Below are 21338 nucleotides of genomic sequence, written 5' to 3' on the forward strand. Positions count from 1 at the left end.
ATTTTTTTATAATATTCAAGCAAGGTTAGGTTTTCTTTGAATATTTTGATCATTTATAATGCATACCAGGTTTTTTTTTTAACCAGGTTTATTTATTCCGCAGAGGCATACAGAGAATACAACACTTACAGCTTATCCTTGAAGTTGCTTACATTACATAACACCCTCTTTAATAATTTCACAATGGCTCTGTAGGTTCTGCGGTTTTTGTCATCTCTTAACACAAAACTTGTATCCCCAAAATCCCCCCTCCCCCACCCCGTTCCCCAACTTGAGCGTTTTCCGAGTCCGTCCTTTAGTCGGAACTTTCAGTTGTTCCATGTCGTTTGGTTTTGTTGATCTTCAGAGTTTTAGCAGACTTGAACGTTCTTAAGTATCTTAGTTTGTGGAAATTGGCTTCTCTGTCCTTTTCGAATTCTCTAAAAGGGTCCCATATTGCTAGGAATCTTAAATATCTGCCAGTCTTTAGGGCACATTTTTTCCATTGCCACGATCGCCCATATTTAAGCGGTCCCAGTTCGTTTTTCCATCCTTGTGCCAGTGTTCTTCTTGCTGCTGACAGTAGGTGAATGATATGTGCAGCGTTATGCCCCGATGCTGCATATGTATTTTCAACAACCATTCCCAGTAAGATTACTTTTGGTTCATATGGCAGGGACACTCCGGTCATTTCTTTTATATGCCCCAGTACCTCCTTCCAGAATAACACAGCTTTTGGGCAGGTCCACCACATATGATAGAGATCTCCCCTTCCCCCACATTTCCTCTAACAGTCCGGAGGGTATTTTTTGTGCATGTGATAGGGGGACATATACCACCTGTCACACAGCTTGTAAGCCGCTTCCTTGATCACAGTGCATTTTGAGGATTTGTGTGCTCGCGTCCAAATCTGCCCCCATTCGTCTTCTGTAATTCTTTCCCCTACATCTTTTTCCCAGTTTGTTTTATACCGGAGATTATCTCCCACTTGGGCCTTATCTAATAGCTGGTAAGTTCTACAGATCCCTTTCGTGGTCGGCCCTTCCTGCATTGTAAGTTCGAGGCCTATCACAGTTTGAGTACCCCCCATTTTAACCGCAGGGTGGGTGATCCAATGTCCAATTTGTGTGTATCTGTATCTCTCTTTCTCCCCAATTCCAAATTTTTGTTTACATTCCTCAAAATGATAAGGGTTCCCTCCTCTGGTACATTTCCGCTAGGATCAGGTTTTCGGCATCTGTCCAGCCTTCCCAGAATCTCGCTTGTAACCCGGGGGTGAATTCAGGATTGTGCGCTATTGGAGAAGGAGGGCTCAGTCCACCCCAGACTTTTCCCCACCCCAGCGCTTTTTCCCAGCTTCAGAGAGACATCTTACTGGTTTCCAGCAATTGGCTGCTTCCATAGGGGTTTGATGTTTGCCTCGTACAGCTTTCTCGTGTCCTTTGTTAAGCGGATTCCCTAGTTCGCTAATCGTTTCATTCTCTTCTGTTATGCTCAAAGCTTTTGACTTATAATTTATGGTGAAACCTGAGACCTTAGCGAACTCTTGTAGTTTTAGCATTGCTCTGGGCAAAGTGTTTCGGGTGTCGTTCATAAATAGCATAACATGGTCCACATACAGTGCGATTTTGTGTATAATTTCCCCACTCTTAACCCCTCTAATGTCCGGGTCTTGTCTAATCTGTACTGCAAATGTCTCCATTGCCATTGCAAAAATTAATAGGGATAGGAGGCAGCCCTGCCGTGTGCCTCTTCGTATTTCAATCTGATCGAGCTTTGTCCATTAATCACGAAGCTCATAGAAGGGATTTTGAAATTTGCTAACACCATTCTAGTGAAGTCCGGCCCACATCCGAACCCCTCCAATACCAGTTTTAAATATTCCCAGTCCAGGCTGTCGAAAGCTTGTTTGGCATCTAATGCCGCAACTGAGAATCATTGGCCCGTTCTAGCTCCTATATTGATAATGTTTATGGCTCGTCTCACTTTGTCTTGAGTGTGTCTCCCTGTAATGAATCCTGTTTGATCTACATGTACGACTCTGAGAGGGACCTTCCCTAGTCTAGTTACCAATATCTTGGCGTAAATCTTAGCGTCCGAGTTTAGCAGTTCTATGGGCCGATACTGAGCACACTCAGTAGGATCTTTCCCCGGTTTCAGGACAAGTAGTCACATGGACTTCCCCATATCTGCTGTGACCAACCCCTTTTCCCTGATAACGTTGAGGAGCCTTGTGACTGGTGCTAGTAGTTTTGCGCTGAACATTTTGTAGTAGCCGTTCCCTAGCCTGTCATGTCCCCGAATTCTGTTTGGTGGTAGCGCGGTAGTTGCTTCACTGCCCTCCTGGGCCGTTATCTTGTCTCCTAGTGCGTTTCTCTCCTGCTCTGACCTGGGGAAGGGGCATCGCCAACATAGGATTTTTGGGCGCTAGGTTTTCCCGTTTTAATAGTTCATGATATTGCACCATTATTTCTTTCTTCTCACTTTCTCCAGTACGTAAGTCCCCCCCATTTCTGAGCCTTTTTATGTAATTGAAGGATTTTTGTTTCTTTAATTTGGCCACGAGGAATTTGTTCGCTACTCTATCAGCTGTGTGGGCTTCCAACTAGGCTCTAATTTTCCTAAATTCTCTATGTGATTTTTGTGTCCGTCTGGTTTTTTGCTGGTATTCGGCCTCTTTTAGTTACTTCTCAAGTTTTTGTGTGACTAGGGCCTTCTCTCTTTTGTATGCCGTGTTAGGCAGAAACCTGTGCAGTTCCCTCTGGGACCACTGCAAAAGATTTAGGACTACAGGTGTTTGGCAGTAAACCCACTTGGTAGCAGTCTGTACCACACAGATTCACTTGGTAGCTGTGGCTGAGCAGTCAGACTTCCCTCAAGAAGAGTTTGGCAGTATACAGAGTATTCACAATAGGTCAAGGGAACACAGTAGAACAAGTAAACACTGACCAGGGCTTGGTGTAAAAGAGATAATTATTTATTTAAAACCACATCTAGAAAAACACACAGGCACTAATACTAAGCAATTCAAAAACACGGTCACTAAAAGATATACACTCCCTTGAAAGAATATTAGACAAGTCTTAAGTAAAGCCCCACTTATTTTCAGACAGCGGTGAGCGCTTAACGTAGATGACACTCTAATAGTTTGTTTTAAAAAGGGAGAGAAGAGCAGAGAGCAAGATGAAATGGATCCCAACACTTTTATCAGAACTTAACAAGAGGGAAAGGCAAAGTAAAACCATGAAGTTAGAGTTCAAGCGGCCTGATCCACTTTCAGAGGATCCAAATGAAATGTGTCCAAGGTCACACGGTTGCAGTGCACAAGAGTCTTCTAAAGGTTTAAAAAGGAGTTGGACCAAAGAAAGGGACCAGTTAGAGGGTCAAGGCGGCCAGCCCAGTCCAGAAGGTTAAGGGGTTGTTATTATTACCTTGTAGCAATCTTTAGAAAGGGAGGCCTGGCGGACACAGTACCTTAAAGTGATGAGAATGCTCCAGCTGGGGCAGTTGTTCCTGGCAGTGGGTGCAAGTCGGTGCTTCGTCCAGGGGAAGAGGGGATCTCGTCGTGGAGGAAGACAGGAGTCCGTTGCACTGCCAGGGAAGAAACCAGCCGCTGAGTTTCTCAGGTACAAGGAGCGGTCCGGTAATTCGCGGTTCAGTGGCGAGTGGCTATCCGGCCGCCGGGGTGCTTGGCACGGGCAGTTCGACCACAAACCGGGCTGGGGTGCGAAGAAAGGAAGGTAAACTGGTTGTGCCCACCAGTCAGGGGAAGAAGCCTCTCCAGCCGGGAGATCTTCTCTGTCGTCGGGGAGTGGTGAGTCGGTTCTGCAGGGCTCCACCGGTGGTGTCGTCGTGTTAGGTCGGCTCAGCTTCTCCCTCGTCGGATTCTCAGGTCCTGTGGCGACTTCTGAAGTTCCAGTCCCCAAAAGCCCTGCTTTTATGCAGAAAACCCCCATTCACTCAGCCTAGCTGTCACTCAAACATGCTAAGTGGTGAGCCGGCCGGCTCACCACTTGGGCCAATCACACAAGAGTGTGACTTGAGTTACCAAGGTAACTCAGTCCAGGGTGCCTAAACCCCCTCTCACACCCCCTGTGGTACCCAGACAGAGAGGCACCACTTTTGGAGGCTTCTGTGGAGAAGCCCTCCAAAAAGTGGAACAAAGGGCTCGACTTGGGTTGGAGTCACAGAAGAGAACACAAACGCCATTTTTAGAATCGAGTCTTGGCAAAAAATACCAACCGGCGAATTAATATTAATTAAATAAACCGGCGGTATGTTCGAGGCTATGAGAATTAAATAATTAAAGTTGGTAGCCTCGAACAATGGGAAAATCCCATAGGAAAATATTTGCGGTCGAATATAAAAAGTAGTTTCCACTGCCACCAGCCAAAACTCTATCAGGGGGGACGGAGACGTGTCCCCTCGACTAACAGACCCCGGGGCAATCGAATTGCCCCAACCAGTACGTCCACAATATGATGGTTTGTACTGGTTTCTGTTAATAATTTGGGACTAGTAAAGCCAATGGTGACTTTACATACCTGGGAGACAGTAGTCAGTCCCAGGGTATGGAGAATATGGTGGGGTGTCACCCTGGGTTACTGCCCGAAGGGTGCTGTGTAACACATAGGAAAAATACATGAGACCCTATGGAGTAAAGGACCCCATAGCCCATAAAACACATTACCAGTCAAAGGAATACCATAAATCATGTCCAAGAGTGGGAGAAAAAGAGTGTCACTCTTGGCAGGAGGGGAAAAAAAAAACAACTCCAGAAATCCAGCAAAGCTGCTGGGGGACTCACTAGGTTAGGACATTCAGCCTAAAGAGAGAATTCTCCCTAACATGCCGCCGCCTGTGAGATGAATTCTCCCCGCACCACCACTTTCCCTGCTTCCCACACAGTTCTCCAGTCTGCCCATTGTCATTTTCCTTAAAGTAGTTATCCATCGCCTCTTCCACGTGTGCTCCAAGTGCGGTTTTCTTCAGTATCATCTCATTTAACCTCCACCGTAACTGCCCTCTTCCTTTTGCCCCTCCCACTTCAATGTTTACTATCACTGGTGCGTGGTCGGTGAGATATTTTGTTCCCATTTCAACTTTCGTCACCTGTGAGATCAGAGACGCTGATACCAGGATCATGTAATTCCTAGAGTAACCTCTATGTACTGCTGAGTAGTGTGCGTATTCCCTACTCTCTTCCTGAAGAAACCTCCATGTCTCAATCAACCCGAGGTCCCAAAAGAGCTTGCCAAATGCTAGTCTATTTTTCCGGTCCGCCAATGTTGCTGGAAGTGTTTTATCTAGTGATGGGTCAATTACGCAGTTAAAGTCTCTGCCTATTACTTGACCTTCGCACCACCCACCCAATTTCTGCAGTATCCCACCTATGTATGTGTCTTGCTTCTCGTTGGGGACATATAGGGGCTGATTCATGGAATTATTTGCGTCGAAAAATAGGGATTTGTGCGCCATTCTGCCCGCAAATACTAGAGGCATAGTACTGTTGGGGGGACATTTTATGTGTCATTCTCCTTTTGTCCTCTTAGAGGAGGTGCGTTTCTTGCAAGATCCCTACCGATAGTTGCAGCTCTATTAGTTTCCCCAATATTGAGCGGGCGCTTCACTGGGGAGTTCAGCCCTTGTACATTCAGGGTTAGAATTACTGCTTCATCCATAAGGAATGGTCTGATGTCTGTGGCCCTTGATTCTTGCCCTTAAGCCTTCTTAGGTGTTTCACTTCTGGGGGATTATCTTCCAAACTCATTTTCTGGACTCGGAACACACTTCTACTCCTCCCCTTTCTTTGTTTCCTACTTCCCTTCCCTTTCCCCCCCCGCACACTGATAAACCCCCCCCCTAACTTCCCCTTCATCCATTTGAGGTCAGGGTCCTGCGGGACCCCCCCGGACTTCTGCCAAGGTTATTGGACCAAAATCTCTCCCACACTACCCTCCCACCAGGTTATTACCATATCCTGAGTTCGATTCCAAAATGTGTGCCCTCCTACTTCTGTCCAGGCTTACATGTCTTTTTGTCTTGCAACTGCTCTTTTCTTTCGGGGCCGACCAAGTGAATTAACTTTTCAAATGCTTTACGTGGTATCTTGCCTCTGTCTAGTTCAATCTGATTGTTTATATGGGCCCATCAGTGCCAAGGCTCGAACGTTCCTCCTGCTTTCGGTTGTCCATTCCCAAGGATTGACTGAGTCTTTTGGAGAGCTTTCCCTCGGGCTGCGTTCCACCTGGTTCTGGTCCTCTATATGTAGCAATGTCAGCCCCTCTTCACATGTGCTAATACAATGTGGTTTACCTTCCCAGGTGAAGGTTAGACCAAAGGGATAGGCCCATTGAGAAGTTAAGTGTTTAGCAATCATGGCCTTTGTTACTGGTCCCATCAGCCTTCTCTTGTGGAGAGTTGAGAGGGCCAAATCTTGGTAGAGCTGGATACGACTACCGTTGAGTCAGGTCTGTGTGTGCTTTAGCAGCTCTGAAGAGGTCTTCCTTTTGCGTGTATGAGGATAAGGCCACTAGGACATCCCTAGGTCTAGCCCCTGGTTCTTTCTGCTTGGTACCCACTCTGTGTACCCCATCGATCCAGATTTCTTCTGGAGGGGTATTGGTAATTAAGCTGCAGAAGCATTGTTGTATGGTATCCCTCAGGTCCACATCCAGTACGGACTCTGCAAGACCTTTCATCCTGATGTTGGATCTGTGCAATCCATTTTCCAAATCCTCAGCCTGTAATTCTAGATTTGTTGCTCTGGCCACTTGCTCCCGTAAGATGCTGCTTTGTTTGGCTTCTTCCGCCATGCTAGAGAGTCAGTTCTGAACCACGTCCACTCCTTCTCCCAGTTCAGTCATCTCTTTTCTGACCTCTTATAGAGCTAGTTTCAATTCCTCCTTCATCTGCCCCATTTGGTCCTGGAATGTACTTGTCATTCTGGCCTCCATTCCCTTCAGGCAATTCAGTAGTGCTTCCTTGTCCGTTGACACTGCAACAGTTGGGTTGTTATTTTTCAGTTCTGTGGTTTGTCGGGGTGCGATTGGTGTGTTCTCTGTCTCTGTTTCCAGCACCTCTCAATGTGTCCCTCTTGACGTCTTGTTGCTCCTTTGGCTTTCGTTGTGGCACTTCTGGATTTTAGCCCTGGCACCAGGGGGGTCTGGGCTGGGCTTATTGGTGCTGGCTTACAACAGGTTATTTCTTTAGCCGGCAGCTTGCGAGGTATTGCGGGAACCGTGCAACATATAATTCTCCTTACTGTGGTCCATGCATACCAGAGAGTTCCGGGGTTGGGTTGTCTGGGCCCCTTAGCGTTCGTCCATTACCACTCCGCTAGGATATACTTTATTTTCTCCCCCTGGCTAGGGCTCACCTTTCAAGCCTTTTGTTGCATACTCCAAGGGGGTATTCCACATGCAGGTGAGCGTCTGAGCAGTGTGGCTACACTCGCTCTCTTCTCAATGCCTTCTTTCAAACAGACTTAGTCTCCGTCAGGGAGTTCAGCGTAAATTACTTGCTGTCCGTGTGTGGATGGGTGGCGGCTACGGGTCTGTTCTACCCTTATTGTAGCCCGCAATATCTGTGTATTCTCCGTGCTGCTTGTTTCCACTTTTCCAGGCTAAGCCGCCGGTCCTCGTGTCGTGAGTCGGAGGGGCTACTTAAGAGTTTTGCCCGCCTTTATCCAGTTAGGTCTCTAACGGACTGACACTCAGTGGGGCTCCAGCCCGTTCCCGGGTGCTGAGGCTTTGGTCCTTTCTTCCCGTTCCACCATCTCCCAATTCTGCTCCTAGGCTTTCGGAGGGGGTCCGACACGTCTGACAGCTTCGACTGCTGTCGGATGTGCTTTCACCTACGCCAACTCCAGCGACGGGGATCCGCTGCCCCTTCCTCCTGCGCTGCGTTCCGGGGGTTGTCACCACTCGGGACTCGTTCGATTTCAATTGGAATTCCTTTTTTGTGCAGAGTCTCGTTTCAAGCGAGAGTTTCGGATGTGGAACGCTTCGATTTGATTGATTTTAGCTGCTTCTGGCTCTTTTCACTTTCCCGCTCGGACGGAGGAGCACATCTACTCTAGGCGGCGGCCATCTTGGAATCTCAATGCATACTAAATTTACATTTAAACAAAACAGGAAAATAAAAATAAAAATGTCATTTGTACTAGGATACACATCACTATGGAGTCCACATTGTTGAACACATTAGCACTAGTGCAGGACACAGGGTTTAACCTAAATATTCTGCTTCATTATGTATGAATAATAACTGGTGTCTAGAAATGAAGTGTGCATCAAGTGTATTCAAGACGAGATTTCCTTGATATGCTACAAATTGCTTCAATACGTTATCCTTGCTGTTCTTTTTCACATTCCAATGAATAAAGATCAAAATGTGCGACATTCGTGCCTTCGTATTGCTCACATCTAGGACTGCTTGTGTGTCTGCAGCTCACTGTCCAAGTCCACCTTACAATTATTTTAATATTGTGCTTTACCATTTACAATTCACAGCCATTGTTTTTGGGATACTAGCAAACTAAAGGAGCCTTAATCCCGCTCAACTGCCCAGCAGTATATCTAGTCCCTCGTTTCTCAGGCTGGACTGAGATGATTGGGGACCAGGGGGGACGGGGGATCCGACACCTCCTGTTCCATCACAAAGGAATTGCAGACAGCATACCGAAAGACAGGGGTCACTACAATGTACTAGGAAAACAGAAAGGGATCAACTTTCAGAGGTCCACATTTCCTCACAAGACGTGCATCTCTACAAAACTGGAGCTGCAAGTCTAGGAATAGCAGATAGGCAATCCAAAATCTGGCCCTGTATAAAAGTGGGTTGGGCATGCCTACAAGAGCTATATTTGCAATGGAAGACCGGGTTGATAACTCCCTGTAACCAGTTCCGGACTTGCATCGTGCAAGTATACCACCAAAGACAACTATGTACAGTCTGGACCATTTGAACCATGTTACTTTATTTTTGTCCCAAGGGGTTTCGCTTTGAACTAACAATACAGAGAGGGAGTACAGTTTCCTAACCTAATGCTACAGCTAAACAGGGCAGGTCATAAAAAGTAATCCTGCATCTCACTTTTTCATGTCATTCGAAAGTGGGACTTCCGTTGACAGCACCCTCCACCCTTTTCCCACACCCTCAGCCACGGTTCTTTAGGCCAAAGTACTTGTGGAGGGAGATCCATGGCCAGGCTGTCCCTCCACCAGTCAAGCTGATCAACACATAGCATGCACACGCACATTTAGGCACAGAAATAAGACTCCTATGCAAAGAAAGAACCAACAACTTGACTTGGTTTTAAAATAAGGCACAACCAGCCCACTATACGAGGGTCAAATAATATGGGGCAGGCCTTTTAGAGAGCATATGCTTTCAGTCGCAGCCAAGATGGTGGCCACAAAGGGACGCAGAAAAGCTTTAACATTTCTGTGGCAAATTCCAACCTCTGCCCCAGTTCCTGGTCCTGAATACATTCAGCATTGACCCCCGGGCCGACTTCGAGTTCAGTTCACTATGTAACAAATGGTTTCAGGTGACCAAATTAGAGCATTCGGATCTATCTCGGTCATCCAATACATATTGGCACTCTGTGTTCTAATGGTACTCGAGCACCCTGAAGTGGGCTGGTGTGCATTTTTTGCCCTTTTCCCTCATTACTGGCCATCGGCTCCACAACAGGGCATTAACCCAGTAGTGAGCAGATACCACGCATTACAGCCCACAAACACAGGCTGAACATCTCAGAGAATGAGGCAGTTCAAAATAAACTACAAAGAAGTCCCGGTGGGTCCATGGAATAGCATTAAACAAAAATGTGGGTCGTCGGATCTAGTTAGGGGGCACAGTTGTAGAAAGGTGCAAATCCACATCTACACGTTAGAAACATGCATATCTCAAAGACCTAAATGGTGATCTCAAACAAATCACAGAGCCTACTTGCCATCCAGCTCAAGTTAAGGAAGTAATTAACAGCGTGGGGAATAGATCATGGCCTCCTGGTTCAGATGTTGTATAAAGGAACTACTGCACAGGTATTCCACTGGAGAAGGGCGTGAGGCAGGTATGTGTCCCCTCTACACTGTTCAATCTTTACCTAGCATATTTATGGGACGAGGGCACTACCTGAAAGGGGTTTGCGCCAAAGTGACCTAACCTGTTGGTCAACAGTATAGCCTAGGCCGATGACATAATCCTCCTGGATCACACCCCTGCGGGGCTCCAAACATTGCTATGTGGCATAGGGTCATATTTTAAAGCAAATAACCCGACAGTGAACGAGACCAAGTCTTATATAATGATATCTGCGAAAAAAAATTAAAAATAATAATCCTTTGTATGGATATTGAACAAGGTCAAAATAGCCAGAGCAGACACTGAGTTACTTGGGGTTTGTAATTGTGACCCAAGGTCACGTTGAAAAATGCAAAACGAGGATAGAAGAGAAGAACAAGTTACTTCTTACCTGGTAACGTTCTTTCGATGGGATGTTCCTCCAACGTATTCCTTATCTATGATAATTGTATCTCCAGCTTGCTGGCCTCGGAAAACTTTTTCCCAGTAGAGGGCGCTGCACGTCGACGTCCGTTGAGTAGGTGTTCCTCGGCAGCCACCGTTATCGACGCCGACGTCATCATGCCCATAAATAGCCACGCGCAGCGTCCGTTGCTCAGTTCCGTTTTGTAGAGTAAGATAGTCTTTGCATGAATTGGTTATTACCCTTGAAGGAGCGCAAGCTGCAACCACAAGGGAAATGTTACTGCGGGGATGGATGGGAGGGGCGATAAGGAATACGTCGGAGGAACATCCCATCGAAAGAACGTTACCAGGTAAGAAGTAACTTGTTCTTCGAAGGGATTGTGTCCTCCGACGTATTCCTCATCTACGATAGACTCCCATAGCAGTGGTATGTGATTGGAGGCGGGAGTAAGAGATGCCATGTTACCCTTTAAGAAGGGATATAGTGTAACACAGCTTTGCCAAATCTAGTCTCTTAACTAGAGGAATCCAGGCTATAGAATTTGGTAAAGGTATGTGCGGACGAGCATGTGGCAGCCGCACATATGTCTCCAATTGGTACCCCTCTTTGGAGAGCTGAAGAGGCTGCGATACCCCTAGTCGAATGAGCCCTTAGATTTTGAGGGGGCTCTTTCCCTGCCAATTTATAACATTCCAGAATGGCCAAAATAATCCATCTGGAAATGGTTTGTTTCGTTATTGGTAATCCCAACTTTTGTCCTGCGTAACCTACGAAGAGTTGGTCTGCTTGCCTAATCTTAGCAAGTCTGCTGATATAAAAACTCCAGGCTCGCTTAGGGTCCAGCCTGTGTAGTCTCTCTTCCTCTTTCCCCAGATTGGGAGGAGGATAGAATGAAGGTAAAGTAATCTTCTGAGTGATGTGAAATTCAGAAACTACCTTTGGGAGGAAGTTAAGCTTCACCTGTAGAACAACTTTGTCCTTATGAAAAATTGTATGAGGAGGTTTACAAGATAGGGCTTGTAACTCGCTAACCCTTCTAGCAGATGTTAATGCCATTAATAAGACAGTTTTGAGGGTGAGAAACTTCAATGAACAAGAGTGGAGTGGTTCAAATGGAGCACCCTTTAGGAAGTTTAGAACTAAATTTAAGTCCCATAAGGGAACTTGGAATGGTCTTGGAGGATAAACATTAGTTAATCCTTTCAGGTATTGTATTACTAATGGAATTTTGAAATATGATGGCTCCTCTGCAGTGCGCTTGAAGATTGACAGCGCTGCGAGATAGCCCTTAATAGTGCCAACTTGAAGGCCTGAATTTGCCAAGTAAAGTAAAAAGGATAACACTGCAGGTGTACCACATGAAAAGGGTTCGATATTCTTTTCTCTGCACCAGCTGCAAAATTTATTCCAACGGCAGCGGTATAGAGTCTTAGTTGCTGGCCTTCTGGCCGAAAGCAACACCTCCATGACTTCATCTGGAAGGTCCCAATCCTTGTACCTCAACCTTTCAGAAACCAAGCGTGAAGGTTGAGGGTCTTGATGGCTGGATGGAGAACCTGACCTCCCTTCTGCGAGAGAAGATCTCCTCGGTATGGAAGACGAATTGGAGGGCAGATGGACATGTCCAGAAGGTCCGGGTACCACGTTCTCCTGGCCCAATCCGGGGCAATTAGGATCATGGTCTTCCGAAACCTTCTCAACCTCCTGATCATTTGAGGAATGACAGGGACCGGAGGAAATGCGTACAGAAGTGGGAACTCCCAGTCCACTACGAACGCGTCTCCTAGAGCTCCTCTCGGGGGAAATTCCCTTGAGCAAAACCGGTCGCACTTCCTGTTGATACTGGTGGCCAACAGATCCACTTGAGGGGTTCCCCAAAGGGGGAAGATCTCTTGAAAGACTTCCTGAGCTATCTCCCACTCGTGGGAGACTGTGTTCTGCCTGCTCAGAGCGTCCGCTGTCAAGTTCTTCTCTCCGGCTAAGTGAATTGCCGATAGAGCGATTCCTTCCTGAATTGCCCAAAACCAGAGCTGCATCGCCTCTCTGCACAGTGGTAGTGATCCTACGCCTCCTCTTTTGTTGAGGTAGTGCATGGCCACCATATTGTCCGTCATTATCAGGACATTTCTCCCCCGTACAGACGGCAGAAAAGCCTAGAGTGCCAGTCTGATGGCTCTCAGCTCCAACAGGTTGATATGTAGTCTGGACTCCGATGGAGACCAACGACCGCTGATGGTCAAGTCGTTGGCATGGGCTCCCCACCCCGTGAGTGAGGCATCCGTGACTACTGTTATCTCCGCCATGGTTGCCAAAACAGTTCTCCTTTCAAAATGTTTTCCCGACAGGCCCACCACTGAAGGTCTCGAGCCACTCTAACCGGGATCTGAAGGAGGTCTGTCATTCTTCCTGAGAACTGTGACCACTGAGTTCTTAGTGCCCACTGAAGAGATCTCATCCTCAGGCGAGCCTCTGGCACAAGGAATATGCAGGATGCCATGAGGCCTAGCAACCTCAAAAAGTCATAGGCTGGGAGACGGCATTTTGAAATCTGGTGACCATCTGCAGAATATCTTGAGCCCTCACCTCTGGTGGCGAGGCTTTTCCCAGGGAAGTGTCTAGGACTGCTCCAATGAACTGGAGTCTCTGTGATGGTATCATCTGTGACTTCTTTAAATTGAGGGAGAAGCCCAGCTTGTGAAGGAAGTGGCAGACATAATCTAGTTGCATCTGAACTTGTTCCGAAGATACCGCTCTGATCAACCAGTCGTCCAGGTAGGGGTAGACGTGAATCCCTTCCCTCCTTAGACTTGCAGCCACAACCGACATTAGCTTGGTAAAGACGACCCTCGGGGCGTAGGTCAGCCCAAATGGCAGAACTCGAAATTGATAATGAGAGTTGCCAATTGCGAACCTCAGGTATTTCCTGTGCTTGAGATGAATTGGCACATGGAAATAAGCATCCTGAAGGTCCAGAGATACCAGCCAGTCCTGAAGCTGGAGGGCCTGAAGGATCTGAGAAAGAGTTACCATCTTGAACTTGCCCTTCCTGAGGAACTTGTTCAATTCTCGTAAGTCCAAGATGGGTCTTAGTCCTCTGTCCTTTTTCGGTACCATGAAGTGGGGGGGGGGGGGGGGGGGGGAGTACCAACCCTTGTTCCTTTCCGCTACAGGTACCGGTTCTATGGCACCTTTCTCTAGCAGGTCTAGAATGTCCTGCAGAAGGAGCGGATCTGGAAACTTCAAAGAGTTGTTCCCCGGTGGATGGCTCTGAGGGGTGCGTAGGAAAGGCAGGCAGTAACCTTGGGCCACTGTCTCCAGAGCCCAAGCATCTGACGTAATAGCCGGCCATTCCGTCAGATGATGGGTTAACCTGCCCCCTACAGGTGTTTTCTGAGGGGAGACCTCAGAGCGGTTCGGGAGCGGCTGATGCAGATGCCGAAGGTAAAGCGGCTCCTGCTGCTGCGGCTTTCTTTCCTCTACCCCGTCCACCACGGGTAAATTTTCCTTGGCCTCTTTGAGCCGGACGTCCTCTGCCTCTTCCGTATGTGGAATAATAGAGAAAGGACCTTCCTCTCCAAGAGGGTCCTGAGGGACGAAAAGTAGTCTGACGGATTGCAGCTCCTAACGATTTTGCTGCTGCTTTGGATGTTTGCAGTTCCTCCAGACTGTCATCTGCCTTTTTACCGAAAAGGGAAGAGGCGTCAAAGGGCATATTCAAAAGTCTGGCCTGTACGTCTGAAGCAAAGCCAGACTTTCGTAACCACGCATGCCTGCGAATTGTGGTACTTGCCGCCATGGCCCTGCTGATACTGTCAGCAGAATCAATGCCAGTTTGAAGGGACTCGCACACTGCATCTTTACCATCTCTGATGATATTTAAAAATGCGTCCCTTTTTTCTCCTTCCTGGAGGCAGTCAGCCGCTGATGAAGCACACTCCCAAAGAGTGTGGCTGAACCTAGCGAGCGTACAAGTAGCATTAATAGATTTTAATGCCATGCTACAAGCAGAAAATACTTTCTTAGCCATAGCATCATATTTTTTGTCATCCCTGTCCTGTGGAGCAGTGGGGTATGCAGATGTACTGCCTGATGAAGTTGCTGCTTGGATCACCAGACTCTGGAGTAGGGTGCTTAGATAGGTATTCAGGGTCAGCAGCAGATACCCTATATTTTGTTGACAACTTCTTATTAACTGCAGGGACAACTTCAGGAGTTTCCCAGTTAGTTAAAATCTTTCTTTGTAAAGCAGAATGAAAGGGAACCACAGGATCCTCCTGTGGACCTTTATCCAGAATATCTGAGGTCATCCTGTTGAAAAACAGGTGAAGGCGCAGACCAACCCATGAACTCCATAATTCTTGACATTAGGGTTCTATAAGGGGTTTCAGCATGTTCCCCTGGGTCTGGTTTGACAAATTCCACTTCTGGGGAAGTGTCTAGGCCACTTGCTTCCTGTAATACATCCTGAAGGTCTTTCAACCTCCTTTCCTCAGAGGCAAAAGTCTCTGGTTCAGGTGATGTGGTCCTCTGCAGCCCAAAAGGCCTTTCTTGATCAGAATCTTCCCTTTCTTCATAAATTGAAGTTAAGGGTGGAGGGGATGCTCTGGCCTGTGAAATGGTATAAAACCCGTCTCTAAAGCAGAGGGAGCCATCATCAGTGGCCTTGAAAAGGTCGATGTCGACGCCGATGTAAAAATCCTCGAAGGCGCCGACAAAGGCGTCGAGAAAACTGGAAGAGGCCTCGAAGAACTCGAGAGGATCGGAATCCTGCTCGAGGATGTCGACGACGTTCTCGACGTCGTGTCGGAGGCTCTCGGTGTAACCGTTGGCTGTGGAGTAGCCGTAGGTTTTTCTTTTATCGGCGTCGATGTCGGCGTCGACTCGATCGACGGATGCGTCGAAGAACCCTTTGATAACGGCGTCGATGGCGCCGATCTATGCTTCGAGGGGACTTTCGACGATGGCGTCGAAGATGCTTTGTTTCCCGATGGCCCGTGGCGCTTTCGGGTAGAATCTTTCGCCGGGTGCTTCGACTCGTGGTGTTTAGATTTTTTGGGCTTTTCACCCGGGGTATCACCCTCAGCTGTCTTCGAGGGGGTCGAGGCCGCTTTCTCGAAGACGCTTAGCATCTTTTTTCTGAATTCCTCCCACTCAGCCTGAGAACTGTGTTTTGTGGGGCAAGGTACTTTTTCAGGGGAATTAGAAGACGATGAAGGGGATCTTCTACGTCTCTTTTTCGAGTGTCTAGATGTCGACGAGTGGTGGGAGCCACTTCGAGACCTAGAACGAGAGTGTTTGACGGTGAGGAGACGAATGTCTCGACTCTACCTCGGAAACTTTCGAGGAAGTTTTAACTGACCTACCTCTCTCGAGCTTCCCCTTACGCTCCTTCAAGTCTTTTGCCGTCATGGACAAGCATTCCTCACACTCCGAACACTGGTGCTCGACTCCCAGACACCACAAACAGATCCTGTGAGGATCCGTCAACGACATTTTCTTCCCACAGTCTCGAAATTTTTTGAAGCCGGACCGAGGAGTCGTCGAGTCGGAGGAGGAAGCCATCGAGTACGAGTCGGTATTCTCGTGGAATAATGAAGTATATTTCGACTGAAGAACTGAGCAACGATATTCCGAGGCACACGAAGCGCGGAAAAACGGAACTGAGCAACGGACGCTGCGCGTGGCTATTTATGGGCATGATGACGTCGGCGTTGATACGGTGGCTGTCGAGGAACACCTACTCGACGGACGTCGACGTGCAGCGCCCTCTACTGGGAAAAAAGTTTTCCGAGGCTAGCAAGCTGGAGATACAATTATCATAGATAAGGAATACGTCGGAGGACACAATCCCTTCGAAGAAGCGTTTATGCAAATCACTGACTATTACACGTTGACTAAAGTGGTGAAATCAAAGGTGTGTACTCATTGATACCAGTAATCAACTTTTACAAACTAAAAGTGACCGCCATGATCCTATATGGTTGCGAGCCAATACATTTCGAGCATAGGACATTCCTTTACAGATTAGAGGGGCACATTTTAAAGCATACATTGAGGCTCCCTAATTCAGTCCCCATCAGCGCTATCAGGCTGGAATTGGGCCTTACTACATGGTGGGCACAATATGCCAAAAAGGAGCATCTCACTGTGGTACAAGTTACAAAGGGCAGACACTTCTAGCTTGGGCTCACATATACACGACCTTCTAAGGAGGAGATCAAACCCTGCTTTGATGACACTTAAGAGAAGAGGTGAAGCTTTCCTTAAACTGGTGAAGATTGAGCATCACAAATCTGACTATGTGATGAATGGAATTAAGGGGAATAACTTTAGATGGGATAGAATGGTAGATGTACTGGAACTGGGAAGATTGGCCTTATGTATGGACATACATTCTATCCACACCAGGGGTGGAGCGAAGAATGTACCTAAAGAAGTTCCCCCTTGCAAGTAATACCTCAAATTTCGATTAAACTACCTATCAACCATAGAGGTCATTGGACCTAAACTAGGTGTATCCAGGAAGTTGCGAGGATGCAGGACCTGCAGGCTAGTCCTGTTAGAAACCTTATTCCACCTGCTAACGGAGTGCCCCAAGTTCAGAGATGAAAGGATTCTGAGGCTGGGTAGTTTTAATTCACAGCATGACACAGGTACTAGTGGCAAGCCAATGGGAGAGACTTATGTTAACACCTCAATTGGAATTGATTGTATCACTTACAAACTTTCTTCAAAAAATCTTTAGTAAGATCACTAGCGTGGTGCAACAAGGAGTGGAGGATCAGAGTTGGATCCAGGAAGGCTACAGAAGAGAAAGGGAAGTCATTTTGGTTGAAGTTATGAAACTTTTACATTTTCAGGGATTTTGTAGAAATCTTCCTTTATCTGTTCACTGTAGTCGGCCTCGCCATCGATTTCCCTGTCGGTTCCTTTTTTGTGATTATGCACAAATTTTAGAGGATGGGCAAGGACCGTTAACGACAATCAATTGTCATGCAAGCGTAAATATTTTTATTGTAAATGATGAAATTTATAAAGAAATTGTGTAAGGTGCCTTTTTTAATTAAACAAAAATGTGGGTTGTTGGATATAGTTAGGGGGCACAGTTGTAAAAAGTGCAAATCCACATCTACACATTAGGAACATACTTATCTCAAAGACCAAAACAATGATCTCAAAAAAATCGCAGCGTCTACTCATCTTGCCATCCAGCTCAAGCTAAGGAGCCAGATCATCTAGTAGAGCAGCCCAGTACCTTTCAAATAGTATCACTTCCAGAACTACTCTAGCTCCAAAACATTAAGCATGAAAAACATACACACACATAGGCCATTAGTACCAAAATACCTTACCTAGGCGTTTGCCTTTCCTGTTGGTCACGAAGCCACGTAGTGACTGGATATAGAAGTGTGTTTTCACTTGCATGTCGTAACACCTTTTAAGATAAATGAGCAAGTATCATTTAGTATTTATAACAAACAAAATGTCAAATACAAAACTAGATACTATATATTACTGTCGTGTATCTGTGTTTTATAACAAGCCGTTTAAGCTCCCTGAACATCTCTTCTGCAGGAACTGCACATGACATCCGAGTAGCATTTAGAAGTAAAGAAGAAAACACATTCATGTGAACTGACGTGCAAGTTAAGGATGGACTAACAAGGCTCATTTGAACTGCAGGAGTAGTAAATCAGCACTTACAAAGCGGTGGGAAAAGTGCTTAGAAACACATAGTACGTCACCATTCACCGCATCTAAAGACAAGACTAGAGCGGAGACGGGAAGGGACTGTATAAAACAACTGCATACATGTAGAGGTTAAAAGGTAGCAGTTAGAAGCATGTTAACTGTATAATATGTGGGTACATATTGGCTTTTAATAGTGGAATAAGATCCATTATTAATGCAAAACACCAACTTTTCAGAATGCAGTAAAGGACAAGCTTTGTTGCTTTGGAAGCTTTTAACGCTCAGCTGAAAGGAGCAAGGCCATAGCTAGTTGAATAAATCAAAACATTGTGGGAAATACAGATAGGCCTTCCATAGCTTCACATAACATGCAGAGATCAGACATTGCAAAACAGACAGAAAAGGCCATAGCCTCATAAGTGCTTCATGTCACACCAGACGTGTGCTGCAGCAAATTAGGTCTACTTTCAACCAAGCATGGGTCAACATGCATTTTTCTTTTCTGAATACTGGACATGCTCTCCTAAGGTAAGTAATAATTGCGTGTCCAATACGAACACAGTGATCGAGATGAAAATGGTGATAAGATGAATACGATTTAAAGTAGATTCTGAAAGAAAACAGGCATGGGCAATACAAACAATTTGGGCTTTTGATATGTGATCGCTTTCTTTACCAGGCGCTACGGAAAGAAAGATTTGGTCTGTTTTCCTTAGGAGTTTTGTTTACATAGTATAAGACCGCCCTCCATACATCATGTGTATGGAGGCTTCTTTCTTCTGAGTTTGAAGGATTTTGAAAGAAGGTGGGAAGTTCTAAGGATTGGTTTACATGGAACTTTGAAATGAACTTGGGTGAGAACCTAGGGTGTGTTCGGAGGACAACCTTGTCCTTGTGTATAATGAAAAAAAGTTCTTGTACAGAAAGCCTGTAGCTCACCGACTCGTCTTATGGAGGCGATGGCTACCAGGAATGCAGTTTTATAGGTAAGATGCTTTAGGCTGGGATGGTGTAGCCCCTTTACCCCTTCCATGAATGCCTTATTGACAGGGACCTTCCATCAGGACACCTTTTCTTTTAAGTGGTGTAAGCTAATAGGGCCACCAGATGCACTTTTAGGGAATTAAATACTAGGCCGGAGTCTAGTAAGTAAAGTATGTAGTGTAGAACGTTAGCTTGAGAACATTCTAAAGGGTTAAGTGATTGTGATGTGCACCATATCAAATCTTTTCCACTTATTAAAGTAGCAGTGTCTGGTGTTGGGGTTTTGTGCCTCCTTGAGGATATCCATACACCTTGGACAAACTCTGACTTCAGGAGCCATCACTGATTGCGGGCGTGGGTGGAGGGATGCCCCTTTGTGTTGTGTCAACATGTTGTATGGGCACAGGAACTTTATTGGGTCGCACATCGCCATCTTGAGCAGATGTGGAAACCAAAGCTGTCTCGCCCACATATGAGCAACCAGGATCAGAGTTACTTTTTCCTGGTACATCTAGTGCACCAACTTGCTCAGGAGAGGTGTTGGGGGGTGAGGGGGGGGGGGGGGGGGAGCATAAGCAAATTTCCCTGAACAGTTCATCCAGAGGGAGTTCTCCTTGGACTCTGGTTGTGGAAACCTGGACACAAAGTCTGGGCATTGTGCGATTAGGTTTGAGGCAAACACGTCTATTGGGGGGGTGGGCGGGTGACCCCAAAGTGAGAATATTTTGTCTAGGATATTGGTCGAGTTGCCATTCGTGGCATTCGTGTACTTCTGCTAGAGGGTGTCTGCATGTTTATCATAATCATGTTAGGAACATGTTCCTTTTGAGTGCCCACTTCCATATTTTTGGGATAGCTTGGACAGAGAGTGTGCGCCTCATTCCTTGGTCAGTTAGAACATGGGCGTGGTGTCGGCTGTGTGGACCTCCACCATTTCACCCTCGAGATGTTGCTGAAAGGGCTGAAGAGCCTTGAGGACTGCCAAGAGTTCTAGGAAGTTGATATGTCTTTGGGCAGTAGTGTGTGTGTGTGTCCACTGGCCGTGGGCTGTGTGGTGGAGGAAGAGGTCCCCCCCTACCCCTTATCCGGCGAGTGAGGCATGTAGTTGGGATTGCTTGTGCTGGGGGAGCACGAAAAGGTTTTCCTTTTAACAGGTTGTCCTTGGACCACCCGCGAAGAGCCTGAACGAGGGTTAGCGACTAGATCGTCCCACTGTCCGCTTGCCTGAGACCACTGTTTCGCTAACCATTCCTGCATTGGATGCATACGCAGGCACGTGTGGACACAAGTGAATGCATGAAGCCATCATCCCGAGCAAGCGCAATGCTTTGCATACAGTTATCTGGCGACCGACTGTTAGGCAGAATCCTGTGCAGTTCCCTTAGGGAGCACTACAGAAGATTAGGACTACAGGTGAGAGCATTAAATCCCCTTTGGTATCAGTCCGTACCACAAAGATTTAGTTGGTAGCTGTGGCCGAGCAGTCAGACCTATCTCAAGAGGGAGATAAGCAGCATTCAGGGTTTACACAATAGGCCTACAGTACTATGGCACAAAGAAACACTGACCAAAGCTTTGCATTAAAAAGTAGTTATACATTTATTTTATACACTAATAAAACACATGTATCACAGTCATCAAGCAAGTTAAATTAAGTCAAAGGAAAAATATACACACTCCCAAGTTAAATTGTAGGCCAAGTGAACCAGAGTGAAAACTGAGCAAAACGGCACAGTGAAAACCACACACAAGGTATGTTCCATCAATTTCTCACAAGGGAGGGAAAACACAATTTATTCAGAAATACCTTCCTACACACCCTAGCAACACTTCCCTTCCCATAAGTTTGTGAACCAGTTTAAGCAAGACAGTGCATCAGTATAGACAATACTTAAATGAAAACTGAGCAAAATGGCATTTCACAAGGTTTAGCAACAGGAAGGAAAGGCCAGTTGTAAGAAATAGGTGCACCACACAATTCTAGATGAGAATCAATCTAAAGAAGGCAGGTCTAACAAATGTAGCCAGAGTCAATAGGCCTGTGCCAGAGTCAGTGGTACAGGGCAAGGGCCCAGGAGCAAAATGTTCTTGTAGCTGCAGTCAGGTCTTTGATTAACGATATCAAAAAGGTGGATGCAGAAAGCGAATAGACAATGTTAAGAGAGAGGGGCAGCCGACCCAACAG

General features: G+C 46.5%; 1 protein-coding gene across 1 annotated transcript in view; it reads right to left on the reverse strand.

Moving 5' to 3' along the window:
* Positions 1–21338, reverse strand: part of RNF17 (ring finger protein 17) — a 3777565-nt gene that overhangs the window by 3546522 nt on the left and 209705 nt on the right. The window contains exon 3 of the mRNA XM_069639339.1: positions 17830–17912. Within this exon, the coding sequence (XP_069495440.1) occupies positions 17830–17912 (83 nt within the window). The remainder of the gene's footprint in view (positions 1–17829; positions 17913–21338) is intronic.

This window comes from Ambystoma mexicanum, chromosome 7q (assembly GCF_040938575.1).
Source record: "Ambystoma mexicanum isolate Mex_15411 chromosome 7q, UKY_AmexF1_1, whole genome shotgun sequence".
Taxonomy (NCBI): domain Eukaryota; kingdom Metazoa; phylum Chordata; class Amphibia; order Caudata; family Ambystomatidae; genus Ambystoma; species Ambystoma mexicanum.